The sequence below is a fragment of the Pristis pectinata genome, chromosome 14 (genome assembly GCF_009764475.1).
Source record: "Pristis pectinata isolate sPriPec2 chromosome 14, sPriPec2.1.pri, whole genome shotgun sequence".
NCBI lineage: Eukaryota > Metazoa > Chordata > Chondrichthyes > Rhinopristiformes > Pristidae > Pristis > Pristis pectinata.
The window spans coordinates 2,296,441-2,316,600 of record NC_067418.1 but is presented as its reverse complement, the minus strand read 5'-3'; the positions used below and the strand labels follow the sequence as shown (position 1 = coordinate 2,316,600).

Genomic DNA, 20,160 nt, shown 5'->3' with positions numbered 1-20,160 from the left:
GGCCGAGGACAGACAGGTCAGTGTGGCAATGGGAAGGGGAATTAAAATGGTTGGAAACTGGGAGCAGCACAATTTGCTGTGTGTCTATCAGGTAATCTCTCCCAGTCAGGACATCAGGACATCACGGAACTGGAGGCTGGATCTCAGGGGCTGTCCCGATGGGGAAAAAGGGGGGGGAGCTGTCCTGTCACAGTGTGTCAGCCCCAAATACCCTGCAAGGGTTAAACTCCAGTATGAACTAAGAGGGGTCCAAGTCCAAAACTCCCTGAAGGTGGCTACACAGATTGATAGGGCGGTAAAGAAGGCATACCACAGGCTTGCCTTAATTAGTCAAGGCACTGAGTTCAAGAGTCAGGAAGTTATGTTGCAGCTTTAAACTCTGGTTAGGCCACATCTGGAGTATTGCGTTCAGTTCTGGTCGCCCCGTTATAGGAAGGATGTGGAGGCTTTGGAGAGGGTGCAGAAGAGGTTTACCAGGATGCTGCCTGGATTAGAGGGCATGTGCTATAAGGAGAGGTTGGACAAACTTGGGTTGTTTTCTCTGGAGCGGCAGAGGCTGAGGGGAGACCTGATAGAAGTTTATAAAGCACAGATCGGGTAGACAGTGGTATCCTTTTCTCAAGGTTGAAATGTCTAATACTAGAGGGCATGCATTTAAGGTGAGGGGGGGTTTAACGGAGATGTGCGGGGCAAGTTTTTTCACATGGAGAACGGTGGGTGCCTGGAATGTGCTGCCAGGGGTGGTGGTGGAGGCAGATACGATAGAGGTGATTAAGAGGCTCTTAGATAGGCACATGGATGTGCAGAGATTGGAGGGATGTGGACCATGTGCAGACAGAAGGGATTGGACATCATGAGCTTAATTAGTTCGGCAGAACATGTTGGGCCAAAAGGCCTGTTCCTGTGCTGTACTGTTCTGTTCTATGTCCTGAGTTCTAAGAGTCAAAAACATTTGACACTTTAAAGTGTTGCATTTCCACAACCTCCAGAAGTCCCAAATGCTCTGCAGGTGGTACTTTTGGTTTTAAATGTGATCACTACTGTAATGTAGGAATCACAGCAACCAATCTATGCACAGCAAGATCCCACGAACAGCGGGTATTTTTGCTTGGTGGCATAAATACTGGCCAGGTCACCAAGGAGAATTCCTCCGCAGTTGTTCAGTGTAAGTGATGGGTTGATTGACATTCTTCCAGGAGGAAAGATGGGGCCCTGGTTTAAAATTACTTGCAAAAGACAGCAGCCCCGACAGCGCAGTGCCCCCCCCCCCCCCCCCCCCCCGCTGCTGCACTCGAGCATCAGCCCAGGTTCACTGAATTACCAGTCAACTAAAATAAAATAAATTTATCCATGACTGTGCAGAAAAGAATGTCAGGAGATCATTTTTTAATTTAAGCAAACAAAACCATGAATGCATGGAATTTGAAATATGTAAAATAAATGTCAGAGAGAGGGAGAAAGCAAGACAGCAAGGGTGAGAGAGAGAGAGACACAGAGAGACAGATAGAGAGAGACAGAGATAGATAGAGAGGCAGACAGACAGATAGATACATAGATAGAGAGTGAGAGACAGAGAGAGAGAGGGAGAAAGAGGCCGAGAGAGAGAGAGAGAAAGATAGAGAGAGGAAGAGACAGGGTGTGAGAACTAGAGACAGAAAAAGTCTGAGAGAATTGAGAGAATGAGAGAGAAAGAGAGTGTGTCTATTTCTGTGTGTGTGTGTGTGTGTGTGTGTGTGTGTGTGTTTGTGTGTGTGTGAGAGAAAGTTAGAGAGTGAGAGAAAAAAACATGAGAAAAGAGACTGACAAAGACTGAAAAAGAGCAACTGCATGATTAAAGAGGGGAAGGCGTGAGAGAGAGGGAGGGAGAGTGAGAGAGAGGGAGGGAGGGTGAGTGTGAGAGAGAGGAGGAGGAGGGATGGATGTGCACATTTGCTGTCCTGCCCACAACTGCCCCCAGCAACCTCCAGGGGAGATATGACTCCAGGAACCGTGTAATATCAACCTTGCTCGGTTCAGATGAACAAGTTGTTCTGCAAACATTCTGATACAAGTTTACACTAAAACAATCCTCGTCAGGGATAATTATGCTTATCTGTTGCAGCTTGTGAAAAATTGCCCAGGAGGGAAGATCAACACAGAAAGCAAAGTTGTAAATCCTGAAGTGGGGAATGGGGATTGTGATTGGGCACGTTGGTCGCTATTGGCGCTTCCTGCTCCGAGCTGTTAAACTGGTGAAGTTGTTTGGCTCTTGATGTTGGCATCTGAGTTAGCGACGTCACCGACACCCAGCACGTTTACCTGCTGTAACTCGCCAGGAACACGAGGTGATGCAGGTGTTGAAAGAATAGTGGGTTGTCAGAACCTCACTGAGGACAGGCACCAACTGTTCATTGCCTTAACCCAGGAGATTCATCCACCCAGGGACAGGAACAGTGGAGGAAGAAAGTGGGTGAATTAGCATCAAATCAACCACAAAAGTAGAAATAAAGATTGAGAGAGAGAATGAGAGAGAAAAAAAGAGAGAAGATAAGAAAAAGTTCCAAATGTTCATAGGGGATCTGAGGAGGATTTTTTTCACCCAGAGGGGGGTTGGAATCTGGAACGCACTGCCTGAGGGGGTGGTGGAGGCAGAGACTCTCACAACTATCTGGGCGAGCACTTGGATCGCCAAGGCATAGAAAGGTACAGACCAACTGCGGCTAGATGGGATCAGTACGGAGAGGTAGAGAAACAAAGGACTGCAGATGCTGGAATCTAGATGTAAAACACGATGATGCTGGAGGAACTCAGCAGGCCAGGCAGCATCCGTGGAGAAAAGCAGGCGGTCAACGTTTCGGGTCAGGACCCTTCTTCAGGACTGAAGATAGGAAAAGGGGAAGCCCGATATATAGGAGGGAAAAGCAGAGCAGTGATAGGTGGACAAAAGAGGGGAGGTGGGGTGGGCACAGGGTGGTGATAGGTAGATGCAGGTAAGAGATGGTGATAGGCAGGTGTGGGGGAGGAGGGGAGAGCAGATCCACCGGGGGATGGGTCACAGGTAAAGAGGAAAAAAGGGGGGTAGAAAATAGAGACAGAAGCTAGGAAAGGGAAGAAAAGAAGATGCACGGTTGGGGGTGGGTGTGGGGATGACTTAAAGTGGGAGAATTCAATGTTCATGCCGTTCGGCTGCAAGGTCCCAAGATGGAAAATGAGGTGCTGTTCCTCCAGTTTGCGCTTGGAATTCTCCCGGCAGTGGAGGAGGCCGAGGACTGACATATCAGTGATAGTGTGGGAGGGGGAGTTGAAGTGACCGGCAACGGGGAGATGCAGGTCGCGGTTACGGACAGAGCGCAGGTGTCTGCAAAACGGTCACCTAGTCTGCGTTTGGTCTCCCCAATGTAGAGGAGGCCACACATGGAGCACCGAATGCAGTGGATGATATTAAGGGAGGTGCAGGTGAATCTCTGTCTCACCTGAAAGGACTGTTTAGGTCCCTGGATGGAGGTGATGGGGGTGGTGTAGGGGCAGGTGTTGTATATATGGTGGGGGCAGTGGAAAGTTCCCGGGGTGGGATCAGGATGGGTGGGGGGGGGGAGGAGCAAACTAGGGAGTTGCGGAGAGAGCAGTCCCTGCGAAAGGCAGAAAGGGGTGGGGAGGGGAAGATGTGCTTGGTGGTGGGGTCCCGTTAGAGATGGCGGAAGTGGCGGAGAATGATGTGTTGCATAGGTACTTGACGGCCGGCATGGACATGATGGGCTGAAGGGCCTGTTGCTGTGCCGTTTAATTCTGTGATTCTATTCTTTAAATACAATTAAGCAGCTAAAGGACAGACACATTGGTCTGGAATGACAAACAATCTGCTGGAGGAAGTCAGCAGATCAAGAAGAACACCTCTCGTTCCTCCAGCAGACTGTGTTTTGCTCCAGATTCCAGTATCTGCTGTCTCTGGTGTCTCCGTCAGTCTAGAATGTTCCCTTTCTGTGACCCAGGAGCTGGGTGATGTTGTGAGAACATAAAGCTTCTCGATAGATGCGTTGATGCACTGAGGTTCCAGCCCTTAACCTGCCCAGAGCTGACGCTGTGAATCCCACTGGCCACCACTGGCCACCACCGGCCACCACCGGCCACCACCGGCCACCACTGGCCACCACCAGCTTCCACTGGCCACCACTGGCCACCACCGGCCACCACTGGCCACCACCGGCTTCCACTGGCCTCCACTGGCCACCCCTCGCCACTACCATACTCCACTGGCCACCACCGGCCACTAACATCCTCCACTGGCCACCACCAGCCGCCACTGGCCACCGGCCTCCACAAGCCACCACTGGCCACTGTTGCTGGTTCCGACAGGAACGGTGGGCTTTCAGCTGTTGAAACCGGGTGGACTCGGTCCCCAAGCACCTGTAGTGAAGGTGGAGGTTTGGGATTGAGTGACAAGAGGGTGACACATCCATCATTTCTGGGTGGGAATGTGGGGGGGGGGGGGGGTGGGGGGGGAAGAAAAAATGGAATTAGTGTAGGATTAGAGTAATTGGGTGGTTAATGGTGGGGATAAACTCAGTGGGCCAAAGTGCCTGTTTCCGTGCTATATTACCCCATGACTCTACACTCCATCCCCTGGACACACAGACACCAGACAGACACCCCATCCCTGAACTCCCCTGGACACTCCATCCCTGAACTCCCCTGGACACTCCATCCCTGAACTCCCCTGGACACTCCATCCCTGAACTCCCCTGGACACCCCATCCCTGAACTCCCCTGGACACTCCATCCCTGAACTCCCCTGGACACCCCATCCCTGAACTCCCCTGGACACTCCATCCCTGAACTCCCCTGGACACCCCATCCCTGAACTCCCCTGGACACTTCCACCTATCACCTCCCAGCTTCTGACATCATCCCTGGTCCCCATCTGACTATCACCCTCCACACCTGGATCCACCTACCACCTGCTACCCCTTCCCCCCACCTCTTTATACCGACTATCTCCCCTCTTTCTTCCCAGTCCAGATGAAGGGTCTCGACCCGAAACGTCGACTGTCCATTTCCCTCCACAGATGCTGCCCGACCCGCCGAGTTCCTCCAGAATTTTACGTGTCGCCCTTGTTCCTATTCATAGCTTCCAGCTTATTAACCAATCCTCTATCTATGGTAACATAGAACAATACAGGCCCTTCAGCCCACAATGTTGTGCCGACCTTTAAACCTCACCTAAGACTATCTAACCCCTTCCTCCCACATATCCCCCTATTTTAAATTCCTCCACATGCTTATCTAACAATCTCTTGAATTTGACCAATGTACCTGCCTCCACCACCACCCCAGGCAGCGCATTCCACGCCCCAACCACCCTCTGGGTGAAAAACCTCCCTCTGACGTCTCCCTTGAACTTCCCACCCATTACTTTAAAGCCATGCCCTCTTGTATTGAGCATTGGTGCCCTGGTAAAGAGGCGCTGGTTGTCTATATCTATTCCTCTTAATATTTTGTACACCTCTATCATGTCTCCCCTCATCCTCCTCCTCTCCAATGAGTAAAGCCCGAGCTCCTTTAGTCTCTCCTCATAATCCATACTCTCCAAACTAGGCAGCATCCTGGTAAATCTCCTCTGCACCCTCTCCAACGCTTCCACATCCTTTCTATAATGAGGCGACCAGAACTGGACACAGTACTCCAAGTGTGATCTAACCAGTGTTTTGTAGAGATGCATCATTACCTTGCGGCTCCTAAACTCGATCCCACGACTTATGAAAGCTAACATCCCATAAGCTTTCTTAACTACCCTATCCACCTGTGAGGCAACTTTCAGTGATCTGTGGATATGAACCCCCAGATCCCTCTGCTCCTCCTCACTACCCAGAATCCTGCCATTAACTTTGTACTCCGCCTTGGAGTTTGTCCTTCCAAAGTGTACCACCTCACACTTCTCCGGATTGAACAACATCTGCCACTTGTCAGCCCAGCTCAGCATCCTATCAATATCCCTTTGCAATCTTCGACAGTCCTCCACACTATCCACAACACCACCGACCTTTGTGTCATCTGCAAACTTGCTAACCCACCCTTCTACCCCCTCATCCAGGTCATTAATAAATATCACAAAAAATAGAGGTCCCAGAACCGATCCTTGTGGGACACCACTAGTCACAGCCCTCCAATCTGAATGCACCCCCTCCACCACAACCCTCTGCTTTCTACAGGCAAGCCGATTTTGAATCCAAATGGCCAAGCCTCCCTGGATCCCATGCCCTCTGACCTTCTGAAGAAGCCTACCATGTGGAACCTTGTCAAACGCCTTACTCCTCTGGTACCTCTTGAGAATCTAAGGATTTTTGGAAGATGCACCAACCATCTCTGCAGCTGTGTCTTTTAGGATCTGAGGATGTAAACCATCAGGTCCAGGGGACTGACCAGCCTTTAGCCCTTTTAGTTTGCCTAATGTGAATTCTCTCGCGATAATGATGTTTCTTTTAACGTTAATGGGATGTGCCGAGTATCGTCTACCGCAAAAACTAGTGCAAAATATCTATCTGACTCCTCCGCCCTTTCCTTGTTCCCCGTAACCATCAAGCACCGACCTGCAGAATTTTTCTCTAATTTATAATGACACAGAAGGAGACCATTTGGCCCATCCAGTTCCTAACCCCTTCTTTCAATCTGTAAAATTCTCTCACATGCCCATCAACTTTTTTTTTCAATTTATACACACCACAGGATAACTTGCAACAACCAATTAATCCACCAGAACGTTATAGATCTAGAGTCACACAGCACAGAAACAGGCCCTTCAGCCCATCAACTCCATGCTGACCATCAACCACCCATTTACACCAATCCTATTTGGGACAAGGATGGAGGGAAAAGAGGTGGGGGAGTGGCTTTGCTGATCAGGGACAGTATCACAGCTGTAGAAAGGGAGGACGTCCTGCAGGGATCGTGTGATCCCTGCTGAGTCAGTGTGGGTGGACGTCAGAAACAGGAAGGGAGCAATCACTCTATTGGGAGTATTCTACAGATGCCCCAAATAGCAGCAGAGACACTGAGGAGCAGAGCGGGAGGCAGATTTTGGAGAGGTGCAAAAATGACAGGGTTGTTATCATGGGTGATTTCAACTTCCCTAATATTGATTGGCACCTCCTTAGTGCAAAGGGATTAGATGGGGCAGAGTTTGTTAGGTGTGTACAGGAAGGATTCCTGACACAGTATGTGGAGAGGCCGTACTGTAGCTGGTACTAGGCAATGAGCCTGATCAGGTTTCAGATCTCTCAGTGGGAGAGCATTTTGGAGACAGTGACCATAAACCCCTGACCTTTACCATAACCTTAAGAGGGATAGGAGCAGACGATATGGTTAAGTATTTAATTGGGGGAGGGGGAATTATGATGCTATTAGGCAGGAACTTGGGAGCGTAAATTGGGAACAGATGTTCGTGGGGAAGTGCACAGTGGAAATGTGGTTGATTAGGAAGTACTTGCATGGGGTTCTGGATAGGTTTGTCCCATTGAGGCAGGGTAAGGATGGTAGAGTGAAGGAACCACGGTTGACAAGAGATGTAGAATATCTTGTCAAGAGGAAGAAAGAAGCTTACCCTCGGTTTAGAAAGCATGGATCAGACAGGGCTCTGGAGAGTTACAAGGTAGCCAGGAGGGAGCTTAAGAATGGAATTGGGAGAGCTAGAAGGGGGCATGAGAAGGCCTTGGCGAGTAGGATTAAGGAAAACCCCAAGGCGTTCTACACGTATGTGAAGAATAGGAGGATGACTAGAGTGAGGGTAGGACTGATCAGGGATAAAAGAGGAAACATGTGCCTGGAGTCGGAAGAGGTAGGGGAGGTCCTTAATGAACCTTAATGAATACTTTGCTTCGATATTCACCAGTGAGAGAGACCTTGACATTTGTGAGGATGGCGTACAACAGGCTGATACGCTGGGGCATGTCGACGTGAGGAAGGAGGATGTGCTGGAACTTTTGAAAAACAGTGGGATAGATAAGTCACCAGGGCCGGACGGGATATATCCAGGGTTAATACGGGAAGCAAGGGAAGAGATTGCTGTGCCTTTGGCGATGATTTTTGCATCCTCACTGTCCGTAAGAGTAGTGCCAGATGATTGGAGGGTGGCAAACATTGTTCCTTTGTTCAAGAAAGGGAGTAGGGATAACCCAGGGAATTACAGACCAGTGTGTCTTACTTCAGTGGTGGGCTAATTACTGGGGAAGATTCTTAGAGATAGGATTTGTGAGCATTTGGAGAAGCATAGGCTGATTAGGGACAGTCAGCATGGCTTTGTGTGAGGCAGGTCATACCTCACGAGCCTGATTGAATTCTTTGAGGATGTGACAAAGCACATTGATGAAGGTAGAGCAGTGGATGTGGTTTACATGGATTTTAGTAAGGCATTTGATAAGGTTCCTCATGGAAGGCTCATTCAGAAAGTCAGGAAGCATGGGATCCAGGGAAACTTGACTGTGTGGATTCAGAATTGACTCACCCATAGAAGACAGAGGGTGGTGGTAGATGGAGCGTATTCTGCCTGGAGGTCAGTGACCAGTGGTGTTCTACAGGGATCTGTTCTGGGACCCCTGCTGTTTGTAATTTTTATAAATGACTTGGATGAAGATGTGGAAGGGCGGGTTGGTGAGTCTGCAGATGACACGAGGGATATGGAATTAATGTGGGCAAGTGGGATTAGTGTAGCTAGACATGGTGGCCAGCATAGAGGTGGTGGGTCAAAGGGCCTGTTACTATGCCGTACAATTCCAGGGCTCGCTTTGTAAACACATTAAGTTTATTTCTGTTTTGTTTTGATAAAAGGGGAAGCTGTGAAGTATTCGCTATGATGGTTGATACTTTAAGGCCGTTAGCCCTTTGACGACTGTGCCATGACAAAATAATCTCTAGTTTCCAACCTTTTTTGTATAAGTTTCTGGATACAGTTTGCAAATAAACCACACAAATGTCTGGTGTACACGTCCACACACATCAATTGGCTGTGTTGGAGGTCAAAAGTTCCAATGAGCTCACACACTTCACAATAATGAACTGAATTTAAATTCCCCAGTTGCTGTGGTGAGGTTTGAAACCACATCTTTGGATCAATGGACCAGGTCTCTGGTGATGGTGGTGTAGAGGTTAAGTTATTGCATAGGAATGCAGAGGGTTGGACTAACCAATTGGAGACCTGAATTCAAATCCCACTATAACAACTGTGGAATTTGAAGCCAGTTAATAACCAAGTTTTCAAACCATGAAAAGCTGGTTCTACTAATGATAACCACAAAACAGACAAGTCAGAAAAACCCAGCTGGCTCTCCTAACGAGCTTCAGGGGAGGAAATCTGCCTTCCGTACCCTGCTCTGTGTGACTTATGGTTGACTCCTTCAAGGCTGAAATGGCCCCCCTGTTCAGGGGTGGTTAGGGATGGATGATAAGTATTGGCCTTCCCAGCAACGGCCACATCCCAAAACACGTAAATAAGAACTGAAACAGTCAGTGTGCTGAAGGTCCCACATTTCAGCTTCAGGAACCCCTTAGACCGTTCCCCTGTGACCACGTGGGTCGTCTCCGGGAGCTCCGGTTTCCTCCCACATCCCAAAGACAAGAATGTTGCCAGGACTTGAGGGCCTGAGTTATAGGGAGAGGTTGGACAGGCTAGGTCTAGGAGAATGAGGGGTGACCTTATAGAGGGGTATAAAATCATGAGGGGCACAGATAGAGTGAATGCACATAGTCTTTTCCCCAGGGTTGGGGAATCAAGAACTAGAGGGCACAGGTTTCAGGTGAGAGGGGAAAGATTTAAAAGGGGCCCGAGGGGCAACTTTTTCCACACAGAGGGCGTTGGGTATATGGAACGTGCTGCCAGAGGAAGTGGTTGAGGCAGGTACAATAACAACATTTAAAAGACACTTGGACAGGTCCATGGATAGGAAAGTTTTAGATGGATATGGGCCAAACGTGGACAAATGGGAATAACTTACATGGACACCTTGGTCGGCATGGACGAGTTGGGCCGAAGGGCCTGTTTCCGTGCTGTATGACATTCATTAGCCTGAATAATGCACTCACGTTCAGGGGGTTCATAAGAACCTGAGATTTGGAGGCAGGAGTAGTCCATTCGGCCCCTCGAGACTGCTCTGCTATTCATGAAGATCATGGCCGATCTTCCTCCTCAGCACCACTCTCCTGCCCTATCCCCATGTCCCTGGATTCCTTTATCCATGGTCAATGACTGAACCACCATGGCCCTCCTGATTCACCACCCTCTGACTGAAGAACCCTCCCCTAATCTCCCTCTCCTTATTCTGAGGCTGTCCCATGGTCCTAGACCCTCAGCCAAGGGGATGCATCTCCATCCCTGTATCCAACCTGTTGAGACATTTAGCAGACACCCTTGAATATCCATGTTCAAGCCATACCCTGAGAACTGAGACACGGTGGGGTCTTCAGTGCTGAGGGAGCACAGCTCTGTTGGAGGTGTCATCTCTTTGGTGAGGTGTTAATGTAACACCCCATGCATCTCCCCGGGGGAAGGGGGAAAGATTTGAAGGCCATTATCTCATGGAGTTCTCCCCAGTCTCCTGGCCAACTGTTATCCCTCAATCAACATTAGACTACTTGGCCATTTTCACATTAGTTTGTGGGATCTTGCTGTGTACAAATTGACCTTTGTATTTCCTATATCAAAGCAGCAACCGTGATTCCAAAGCACTCATTTATCTGTGATGTCTTTGGATGGTCTGGGATTGAGGAAAGGTCTCCAGAACAGTCAATATCTACATGGGGAAACATTCCGGGAGATCGGTGGTGAGGAGGAGGGGAGTTCTGGACCTGTGGGCCTCCTCAACACCGGGACTGATTCCAGCCAGGAGCAATCCCTGAGTGGGACAGATAGGGTGGCAGGGTTGGGATTCAGAACACCAGGAGTCAGGAAAAAAATTATAATGTTTAAGACATTTGGACAGATACATGGATAGGAACAGTTCAGAGGGATATGGGCCAAATGCAGGCAAATGGGACTAGCTTGGATGGGCACTTTGGTTGGTATGGACCAGTTGGGCTGAAGGGCCTGTTTCCCTGCTGTGTGACTCTGTGAGGAACATGGGTGGTTTGCATGGAGCCAAGGTCCAGAGTGCTTGTTCCCTTTAAATGTACTGGGTACACTGGACAATTCATTGCATGCCTTCGGCACAGAGGTCTACGAGGCAATGCTGGGCAATGGGGTGCCCGTGGGTCGGCATGGACAAGTTGGGCGAGTGGCCTGTTTCCGTGCTGTATAACTATACTGATGTGCAACATGTAAATAAAAGTGAAATAAAAACATGTTTGGGTATTATAAACACCCAACGGTCCAGAAAATCTGCTGGTCCAGCACTTCCTCAGTCCCAAAAGTACTGGATTGTCAGAGGTTTATTCAACAAACCGGTGCTGAGCCACTAGCAGGGCAACAGCCAAAGGCACATCTTGTGGGAGGAGAGGTCTGGGGCTTAGACAGCTGAATGTACAGTTACCAGCAGCACAGTGATCAGACCTGAAGAGACCACTCACCTACACACTGGGGGCAATTTACAGCGGCCAATTAACCTACCAATTCATACCTCAGTGGGAGGAAACTGGAGCACCCGGGGGGGAAGCCCACGCAGTCACAGGGAGAACATGCAAACTCCACACAGACAGCACCAGAGGTCGGGATTGAACCTGGGTCCCTGGAGCTTTGAGGCAGCGGCTCTGCCAGCTGCATCACTGTGACCACATGTACCTACGTGGGTGGTGACAAGACATGCTCATTGTGAAAAGACATTTTCCTTTAGTGACAGAGAGATATTTGACTTTTCCTCAAAGCGCCCGAGTTAAAATGGACACGGATCCCCTGGACCAGAACTCAGAACTCAAACAGACTAAACAAGGCCTCCTCCCAAATGAAGCAAGGCTGGTTACTGTGGAGGGTCTTGTGCCAGATCTCATGGAGTTTTTGCTTCGGTTCTGTGGAGAGCCAGCTGTGCACAGCTGTTTGAACTGACGTGGCTTCTGTGCTTGAAAACATTTGTGCAGTAGTAGGGAGGGATTGACAGATGGGACCACGTCCCTCACTGTTCCCCAAACTTGGATGCCATAGCAATACCTAACCCATCTCCCTGGGATTGTCCAGCTGAGGTCTCACCTCCTGGACTCTGCACTGGGATGGAACCGGAGAGGGATGTGAGATCCCCACCATTCCCTGTTCCCCACACAGTGACAGAGCTGGAGATGGATGAGAGATCCTACCCTTCCAGGCATTCCAACCACTGGCTTAGGAAGCTGAGGGGAAAACTAAGTTTTTGTTTAATTATTTTACTTTAACACAGACATAGAACATTACAGCACGGGAACAGGCCCTTCGGCCCACCATGTCTATGCTGAACACAATGCCAAATTCAACTAAATCTCTTCTGCCTGCACATGACCCACATCCCTCCACGCCCTGCATAGTCAGGTGTCTGCCGAACAGTCTCTTAAACACCACTATCGTATCTGCCTCCACCACCACCCTGGGCAGCCTGTTCCAGGCACCCACCGCTCTCTGTGTAAAAAGGGTCCTTTAAACCCCCTCTCTCACCTTAAATGCATGACATCTAGCATTTGACATTTCTACCCTGGGAAAAAGATTCTCACAGTCTACTCTATCTATGCCCCTCATAATTTTATAAACTTCTATTGGATCTCCCCTCAGCCTCCACCGCTCCAGAGAAAACAACACGTTTGTCCAACCTCTCCGCATAGCTCATGCCCTCTAATCCAGGCAGCATCCTGGTGAACCTCTTCTGCACCCCCTCCAAAGCCTCCACATCCTTCCTGTAATGGGGCGACCAGAAATGCACACAACACTCCAAGTACAGCCTGACCAACATTTTATACAGCTGCAACATGACTTCCCGACTCTTATATTCAATGCCCCGACCGATGAAGGAAGGCACGCCTTACAACTTCTTCACCACCCTGTCTACTTACATGGCCACTTTCAGGGAACTGTGGACTTGGACCCCAAGATCCCTCGGTACATCAAACATCAAAATATTTAATGTTTTAAGTTATGTACATGCTTTTAAATTGATCTTAACTAAAGATTTAAATAAAATAAATAATTTTACTTTGCAAATGTGTCTGAAAGTTATTCAAATTAAAATCAATCACCGATTCCTCAGCTGGTAAAGCCCCACCTCATCCCTTCACCCCACATTGCCTTCCAGGGTTTACTTACCCCATACACGACAAGAGGTGGCCATTTGGCCCATCAAGTCTATGCCAGCTCTCAGAGCATCCCCATCAATCCCGTTCTCCCATTTATTTCCCTGTATCCTTTTCTGTCCCACATTCCCATCAGCACTCCCCTGATGCTCCTGTCATTCATTTACCAGCCCGCTCTTTGGGATGTGGGAGGAATCCAGAGCACCCAGGGGAAACCCACGTGGTCACAGGGAGAACGTCCAAACATCGAGGCTCAAAACCACGGGCCCCTGGAGTTGTAAGGAAGCAGCATTACCTGCTCCTCCGCTGTGCTGCTACCATTGCGGTGAGAACTGTACGTTCAGGTTCCCAAGGGCAAGGCTCTGTCCCAACTACCCTGCTGGGTGAGGTGTGGAGGACTAGAGACTACAGATTTACAAGGATGTTGCCGGGACTAGAGGGCCTGAGTTACAGGGAGAGGTTGGCGAGGCTAGGTCTTTATTCCTTGGAGTGTAGGGGAATGAGGGGTGACCGTATAGAAGTGTTTAAAATTATGAGAGGCATAGATAAGGTGGACGGTAACAGTCTTTTCCCCAGGGTAGGGGAGTCCAAAACTAGGGGGGCATAGGTTTAGGGTGAGAGGGGAAAGATTTAAAAGGGACCTGAGGGGCAACTTTTCCACACAGAGGGTGGTGAGTGTATGGAACGAGCTGCTAGAGGAAGTGGGTGAGGCAGGTACAACAGTGTCATTGAAGAAGCACTTGGATAGGTACATGGAGGGGCGGGGCTTGCAGGGATATGGGCCAATCACAGGAAATTGGGACTAGCTGGGTGGGCACCATGGTCGGCATGGACTGGTTGGGCCGAAGGGTCTGTATCCATGCTGTACTGTTCTATGACTCTATGACCAGTGCGAGGCGATTTGCCTCTGCCTCAGGTAAGTGCAGGAACCACCAGTGACGATTCCAGGCCCAAAGACTGGGGACTGTGGTTTATAACTGAACAATGAAACTCTGGAGGCAGGCTCCGGTGACTGGCGACACGGATTGAAGGCAATGGCCAAGGAGGCTGTGAAAATGAGGAGGAGAATGAGTTTGGACAGAGAAACAGATAATGTGTCAGACAATCTGCCAGAGGAACTCAGAAAACACTCAGCAGGTTGGGCAGCATCCGTGGAGAGAGAGCGACAGTTAACGTTACAGGTTGATGCCCTGTCGTCAGGACTGGGAAAGTGTTCTTTGACCTGAAACGGAATCAGATTCAGAATCAGAATCAGCATCTGTCGGAAGAAAGGAACTATCGATGTTTTGGGTCAAAACCCTGCATCAGAACCCAAAACATTGACAATTCCTATCCCCCCACAGATGCTGCTCGACCCGCTGAGTTCCCCCAGCAGATTGTTTGCTGCTCCAGATTCCAGTATCTGCAGTCTCTTGTGTACCTCATTATTCCTTTTTTTTGCACTATTTATTTTAGTCATTTATAGATTTTTACGTCTTTGCACTGTACTGCTGCCGCAAAACAACACATTTCATATTATATACATCAGGCATAATAAACCTGATTCTGAATCTGATTCCATTTCAGGTCAAAGAACACTTTCCCAGTCCTGACGACAGGTCATCAACTGTTTCTCTCTCCACAGATGCTGCCCAACCTGCTGAGTGTTTTGTGTTTTTATTTTTGGAATTCCAGCATCTGCAATTTTTTTGATCTTCAGGAGATTATTTTGTTGGAACGTGGCCTGAAAGGAACAAATCCAACAGGAACCTCCACAAGAGAACAGGGTAACCACACAAGGTTTCGGGGTTAGGGAGTGGGGCAGGTTGGAGTGCTCCTTCACTGGGCAGTGGGATTGATGGGCACCTCCATTGCTGCCAGTCCTAAGATCCCACACAGTCCTGGTCACACAGCAGGTTCACGGGGTACAGAACATTCAAACTTCTTTACAGAAAGTTTCCCCTGCCTGTCAACACAAGATGGAAAGGTTTGGAAGAGAAGTCCCTCCCTCCTACACACAAAAAAAGAAGCAAGAACTTGAGAGACCGGAGCCAGGAAAGTTGTCCGCCCTTAGCTGCCGAGGGTGTAATGCAGATCGAGCTCCCAGCACTGAGATCACCTGGAACGGGAAGGAAGATGCAGATTAATAACAACAGCTGCATGTGGCCACTGTTGTTAGAAGACGCGAGTGAGTGTGGCCAGTTCTGGTAGAATCACAAGAGTGACCTGGGAGGAAGAGAGCCGTGATTCAGTTGTGACTTAGTCACAGAGTCCTACAGCGCAGAAACAGGCCCTTCAGCCCAACTGGTCCATGCTGACCAAGATTCCCATCTAAGCTAGTCCCATTTGGCCCATATCCCTCCAAACCTTTCCTATCCATGGACCTGTCCAAGTGCTTTTTCAATGTTGTTAGAGTACCTGCCTCAACCACTTCCACTGGCAGCTCGTTCCATATCCTGACCACCATGTTGATAGAAAACAGACTGGGCAGCAACCTGTGGTTCGCAGGGGGAGCTCCTTGTATCTAAGGAGCTGTCCATTACTAGGGTGACCAGGGGTTTGGAGGTGCTGGCATTGCTCAGCTGCTAACCAAGTTTATCCCATTATATTAAATTCTCATTCAGCTGCTCTGTCTCGACCAAGCAGCTCCTCGGCAGCTGAAGTCACCCTGTGACCCAGAGACTGACATCGTAAACACACCAGTTCTCCAAACAGGAGTGGCAGATGGACAGGAGTGTATCTCACTTCGATCCACTCAAAGCGGAGAGGGAGGGTCACACTGTGGGAGGGGCAGTACTGTCTGGGACATCAGCTCTCTAAGGTAGACATAAAAATATTCAAGGCAGTTACTTCTGAGAGGCACCATGTGGAAACATGGAAGAATCCACTGTGGAAGCAACAAAAATCAAATATTTACGGCTTTCCAAGATGTTGGTGAGACCACACTTAGAGCACTGTGTGCAGTTCTGGTCACCTAGCTACAGGAAAGATGTCCTTAAGCAGAAAGGGTGCAGAAAATATTCACAAGGATGTTACCGGACTGCATTTCAGTATGAATCTTAGCACACACACAGGTCTCCATTGTATCAGTAATAATTCTAACTCGCTTCCCTGTATGATGAACAAACTTAGCTGGGACCATCATTTGCCACTTAAACGGTTATCAAGTCACAACTGAATCTCGGGAAAAGCTTCCCCAACTGATTACACTGATGAACAGCAAAGGTGACGATAGTGCATCACAAGGTTCCAGGAGTATAATGGGTTTGCAATCGAGAGCTCACTCGCGGCTTTGAGGGGAATTCGCGGGAGGACACCTTCAGGAAAGAAAGATAGAGAAACAGGAAGTACTTTACAAAGCGTCTATTTTAATTTAGTATTTGCTTACAGCTTTAAGATTCATAAATAAAGACATATACCATTGCGTGCACGATACAGCACCGATTGTGAGACTTTGGAAAAAAAATACACATTTCTGGGGAAAAAAACAAAGCTTCTTAACATTTTCCTTATTTATATTCTGCTATGAAATAGGAACCCTTCTGTTAAACCTTTGTCAGATGGGTTGGGATTCAAATATCCTTTCATTTTCATCCTTTAAAGATATGTGGACTCTGTAATAGAAGATACAGCAGAGTATAGAGTGTGCTGGCTGAGGGGGAGCAGGTTTGATTTATAAATCATAGAGTGCACTTGTAGCTCATGCATAACTGGGCTGACGCTTCATTTATGGGCAGACAGCTGACGCAAGCTTTTTTAGTCTGTTAGTACACAGCCCTCCAGCTGTCGAACTTCCTTATTCATTCCACTAAAACAACTCACGTGCAGATGTGGTTTGGTCCAGAAATGTTATGCAGAGAGGAATTTACACCAGAACTCTCTCTTTGTTACATTGGAAGTACGGTAAGTTTGGGGAAATCACACTGGGAGATGGACAGTACCTGAAATTCCTCACTCTGTTACGCTAGAAAGGGACTCAAACTGACCAGTAACAAAGTAGTGAGGAACTGTACACAAAACACCTATGGCTGACCGTCACACAGTGGGATTTCATCCTCTCCTTTGTGTTAAATTTATAGAGTTCTCCAGAAACAACGAGTCACATTGAGGGAAAAGCTTTTGAATTATTCTTTTTTTTACAGGTTTAGATTGTCAATTCAATTTATATTTTTAGCATTACGTTTTTTAATAAAAGGAAACTTATTTCAGTTTTAGTGAATTTAAGGAATACAGCTGTTAAATAAAATCACAGGTCTTGCATCTTGCTAATATTTATTTCATAATTCACCAGAGGGGGGACTCCCAGCCTTGTCTGATGTTATTAAAAGTATTGAAAGAATATTGGAAAAGATGGATTTAACACCATTGGTGGGAGTTGTAACTGGTTTGTTCACTAATAATTAGCTGTAAATTGGCAGTTTATTGGAAGACTAGTAATCCTGAAAGCTATGCTACTGAGGATCAGTGTTATTTGCTATTTGTTGGTTAAGGCCACGATCAGGTGGCACAGGTTAGATTGCAGGGGGTTGCATTGTTCAGAGGATTACATTGTTCAGAGGGTTGCATTATTCAGAGTGCAGAGGGTTGCATTGTTCAGCATGCAGCCTGACATGCAGTGTCACTGGCGGGACATGAAGGTCAAGGCACAACCAAAGGGCGCAGCTCGAGAGGCAGATCATTACAGCAGCGGGGAAGGAGACTGGACAAATTGCAAGCAGTGGGTGAAGGCAGAGGGGAAAGTGAGAGACCACCAAACTAAATGCAATGTCACAGAAAACAGGAGGGCTCTGATAAAAGAGCAACACTTGTCTTATGAGTACAGATTTTTTACATGACTACAGTAACTCCAATCAGTGCAAGGCTCCAAATCTTGTGCCAAAAATCAAGATATTGGTTGATCCATTCTGGGTCCTGCCAGAGGACCCTCGCATCCCTCTGCTTCCTTAACAACAGCAGAGGGAACTGTCCCAGCAGGTTCGGGTTCACGGCAGTTTTGGTTTGTTGGCTGAGGCGGCTTCTACACAAAACTCCAGAGCAAATTGCAATACTGATCAACTTTTCTGTCAGCAAATTCTCCATAAATAACTTGCAGTAACGTGTTTAAAACAATTGCACGGACCTCAAGGGTACAATCAATAAAAAGCATCCCTAGCATCTGGCGCAAGGGGACATCGTAACATTCACTTCAAGCAAAGCGATAAGTAAATATTAAAATCATTCACAACAGTCTGGCTGTTCAGCAACATTGCGGAGCTCTCTAGTCACAGGGAGTTCTACCTCCCACTGTAAACGGAACTAAAATGTCTGTGACACTGGCTAGGGATGCAGAGGCCCTGAACGAGCTTGCCAGTGTGGGCTGGAAACTTGCAGTGAAGCACTGCAAGCAACAGTAGCAGGCATCAGCTTGTCTGCTGCCTTGGCCGATAACTCACTCTAACATCTGCGGCTGGCTACAGTGGACTTTATCCTATCTTAACTGGCAAAAATTGCCCTAGGAACATCAGTTGGTGTCCGTCCATTCTATTGGTTCAAGCTAGTAAACAATGAGGACATTTGGATTCGTCACCCTTTTTTGAATCTACATTTTGTGTCATGGATCAAACAAATAAAACTTTCCTGCCTTGTCTAAAAATGACCCCTGTATAAAAATGTAAACAGTTTAAAGCAAAACAATATAAATTTAAATTTGTAAAAAAGATTTTTTTTGGTAACATGGTTAGCACAATCATCACTGCCTGGTTGTAAACCTATATTGCATAATATGTACCTGATTGGCTGTCATCAATTGTCCAAAATAGTAATTAGTTTGAAATTTTAAATAAATAGCTTTCAGTTTGATTGCATTTTGCCACTTGACACCCTGTAGTCCCTCTGCACAGTCTGCCACTAATTGCAGGCACTTCAATACGTTTTATACCCCAGGGCATTGTGAACCCATTCAATCAGATGCTCGGGGGACCAGCCTCCTTCCTGGCACATGTGTAGGAGAACCTCGAATTGCACTGAGAGCAAAGGCACAGTCAGACTCAGCAACTCGTACAGGTAGCCATAGTTGTAGGCGTTGTCCTGCAAGTGGGAGCTGGCGACATGCAGAACACTATGCATCCAGTTAGACAGGCGCTTGGGAGCACCCAGCAACAGCCTCGAGGCCCGCAGAGGCCAGCTGAGGATTCTCCGACACACCGAGCTCACGATACCTGGGGGTGCATCGGCCATGGTGCTGGCAGTGCAGAGGCTCTCTGTGCTGGCCGACGCCTCGCTGTCAGTTTTACCCAAAGGCACGGCCTCACCCTGCAGGATAAAGCAAAGGAGCTGAAATATGCGTTCAGTGTATCCTTGTGCACAGGTGTGATGGCACTTGTGCACTGTGTCCGTGTGTGTGACGGCACTTGCACACTGCACCAGTGTGTGTGAAAACACTTGTACACTGCATCCGTGTATGAAAACACTTGTACACTGCGTCTGTGTGTGTGACGACACTTGTACACTGCGTCTGTGTGTGAGACGACACTTGTGCACTGGGTCTGCGTGTGACACTTGTACACTGCTTCAGTGTGTGTGACGACACTTTACACTGCGTCTGTGTGTGTGACGACACTTGTACACTGCATCCGTGTATGAAAACACTTGTACACTGCGTCCGTGTGTGTGACGACACTTGTACACTGCATCCATGTATGAAAACACTTGTACACTGTGTCCGTGTGTGAGACGACACTTGTGCACTGGGTCCGCGTGTGACACTTGTACATTGCTTCAGTGTGTGTGACGACACTTGTACACTGCCATTTGACCCATTTAAGGTTGTGCTGGGAATCCCCACAGCTTCCTCCCCACGGCCATCAGGTTCTTGAACCCACCTGAAAAACCCGAATTCTATTTCCCCCAACTTGCACAGATATCACTATGTTATTTTCATTTGTGTTGTGTAAGTTGTGTATAACTTAAGTTTATGTAATTGATGTTTGTCGTGTCTGT

General features: G+C 48.1%; 1 protein-coding gene across 1 annotated transcript in view; it reads right to left on the bottom strand.

The window, feature by feature from the left end:
- The window catches only part of mical2a (microtubule associated monooxygenase, calponin and LIM domain containing 2a), a 221,235-nt gene that overhangs the window by 59,820 nt on the left and 141,255 nt on the right, over positions 1-20,160 (bottom strand). The window contains exons 19-20 of the mRNA XM_052029660.1: positions 19,091-19,473; positions 4,046-4,383 (exon numbers count right to left, since the gene is read on the bottom strand). Coding sequence (XP_051885620.1) covers positions 4,046-4,383; positions 19,091-19,473 — 721 coding nt within the window. The remainder of the gene's footprint in view (positions 1-4,045; positions 4,384-19,090; positions 19,474-20,160) is intronic.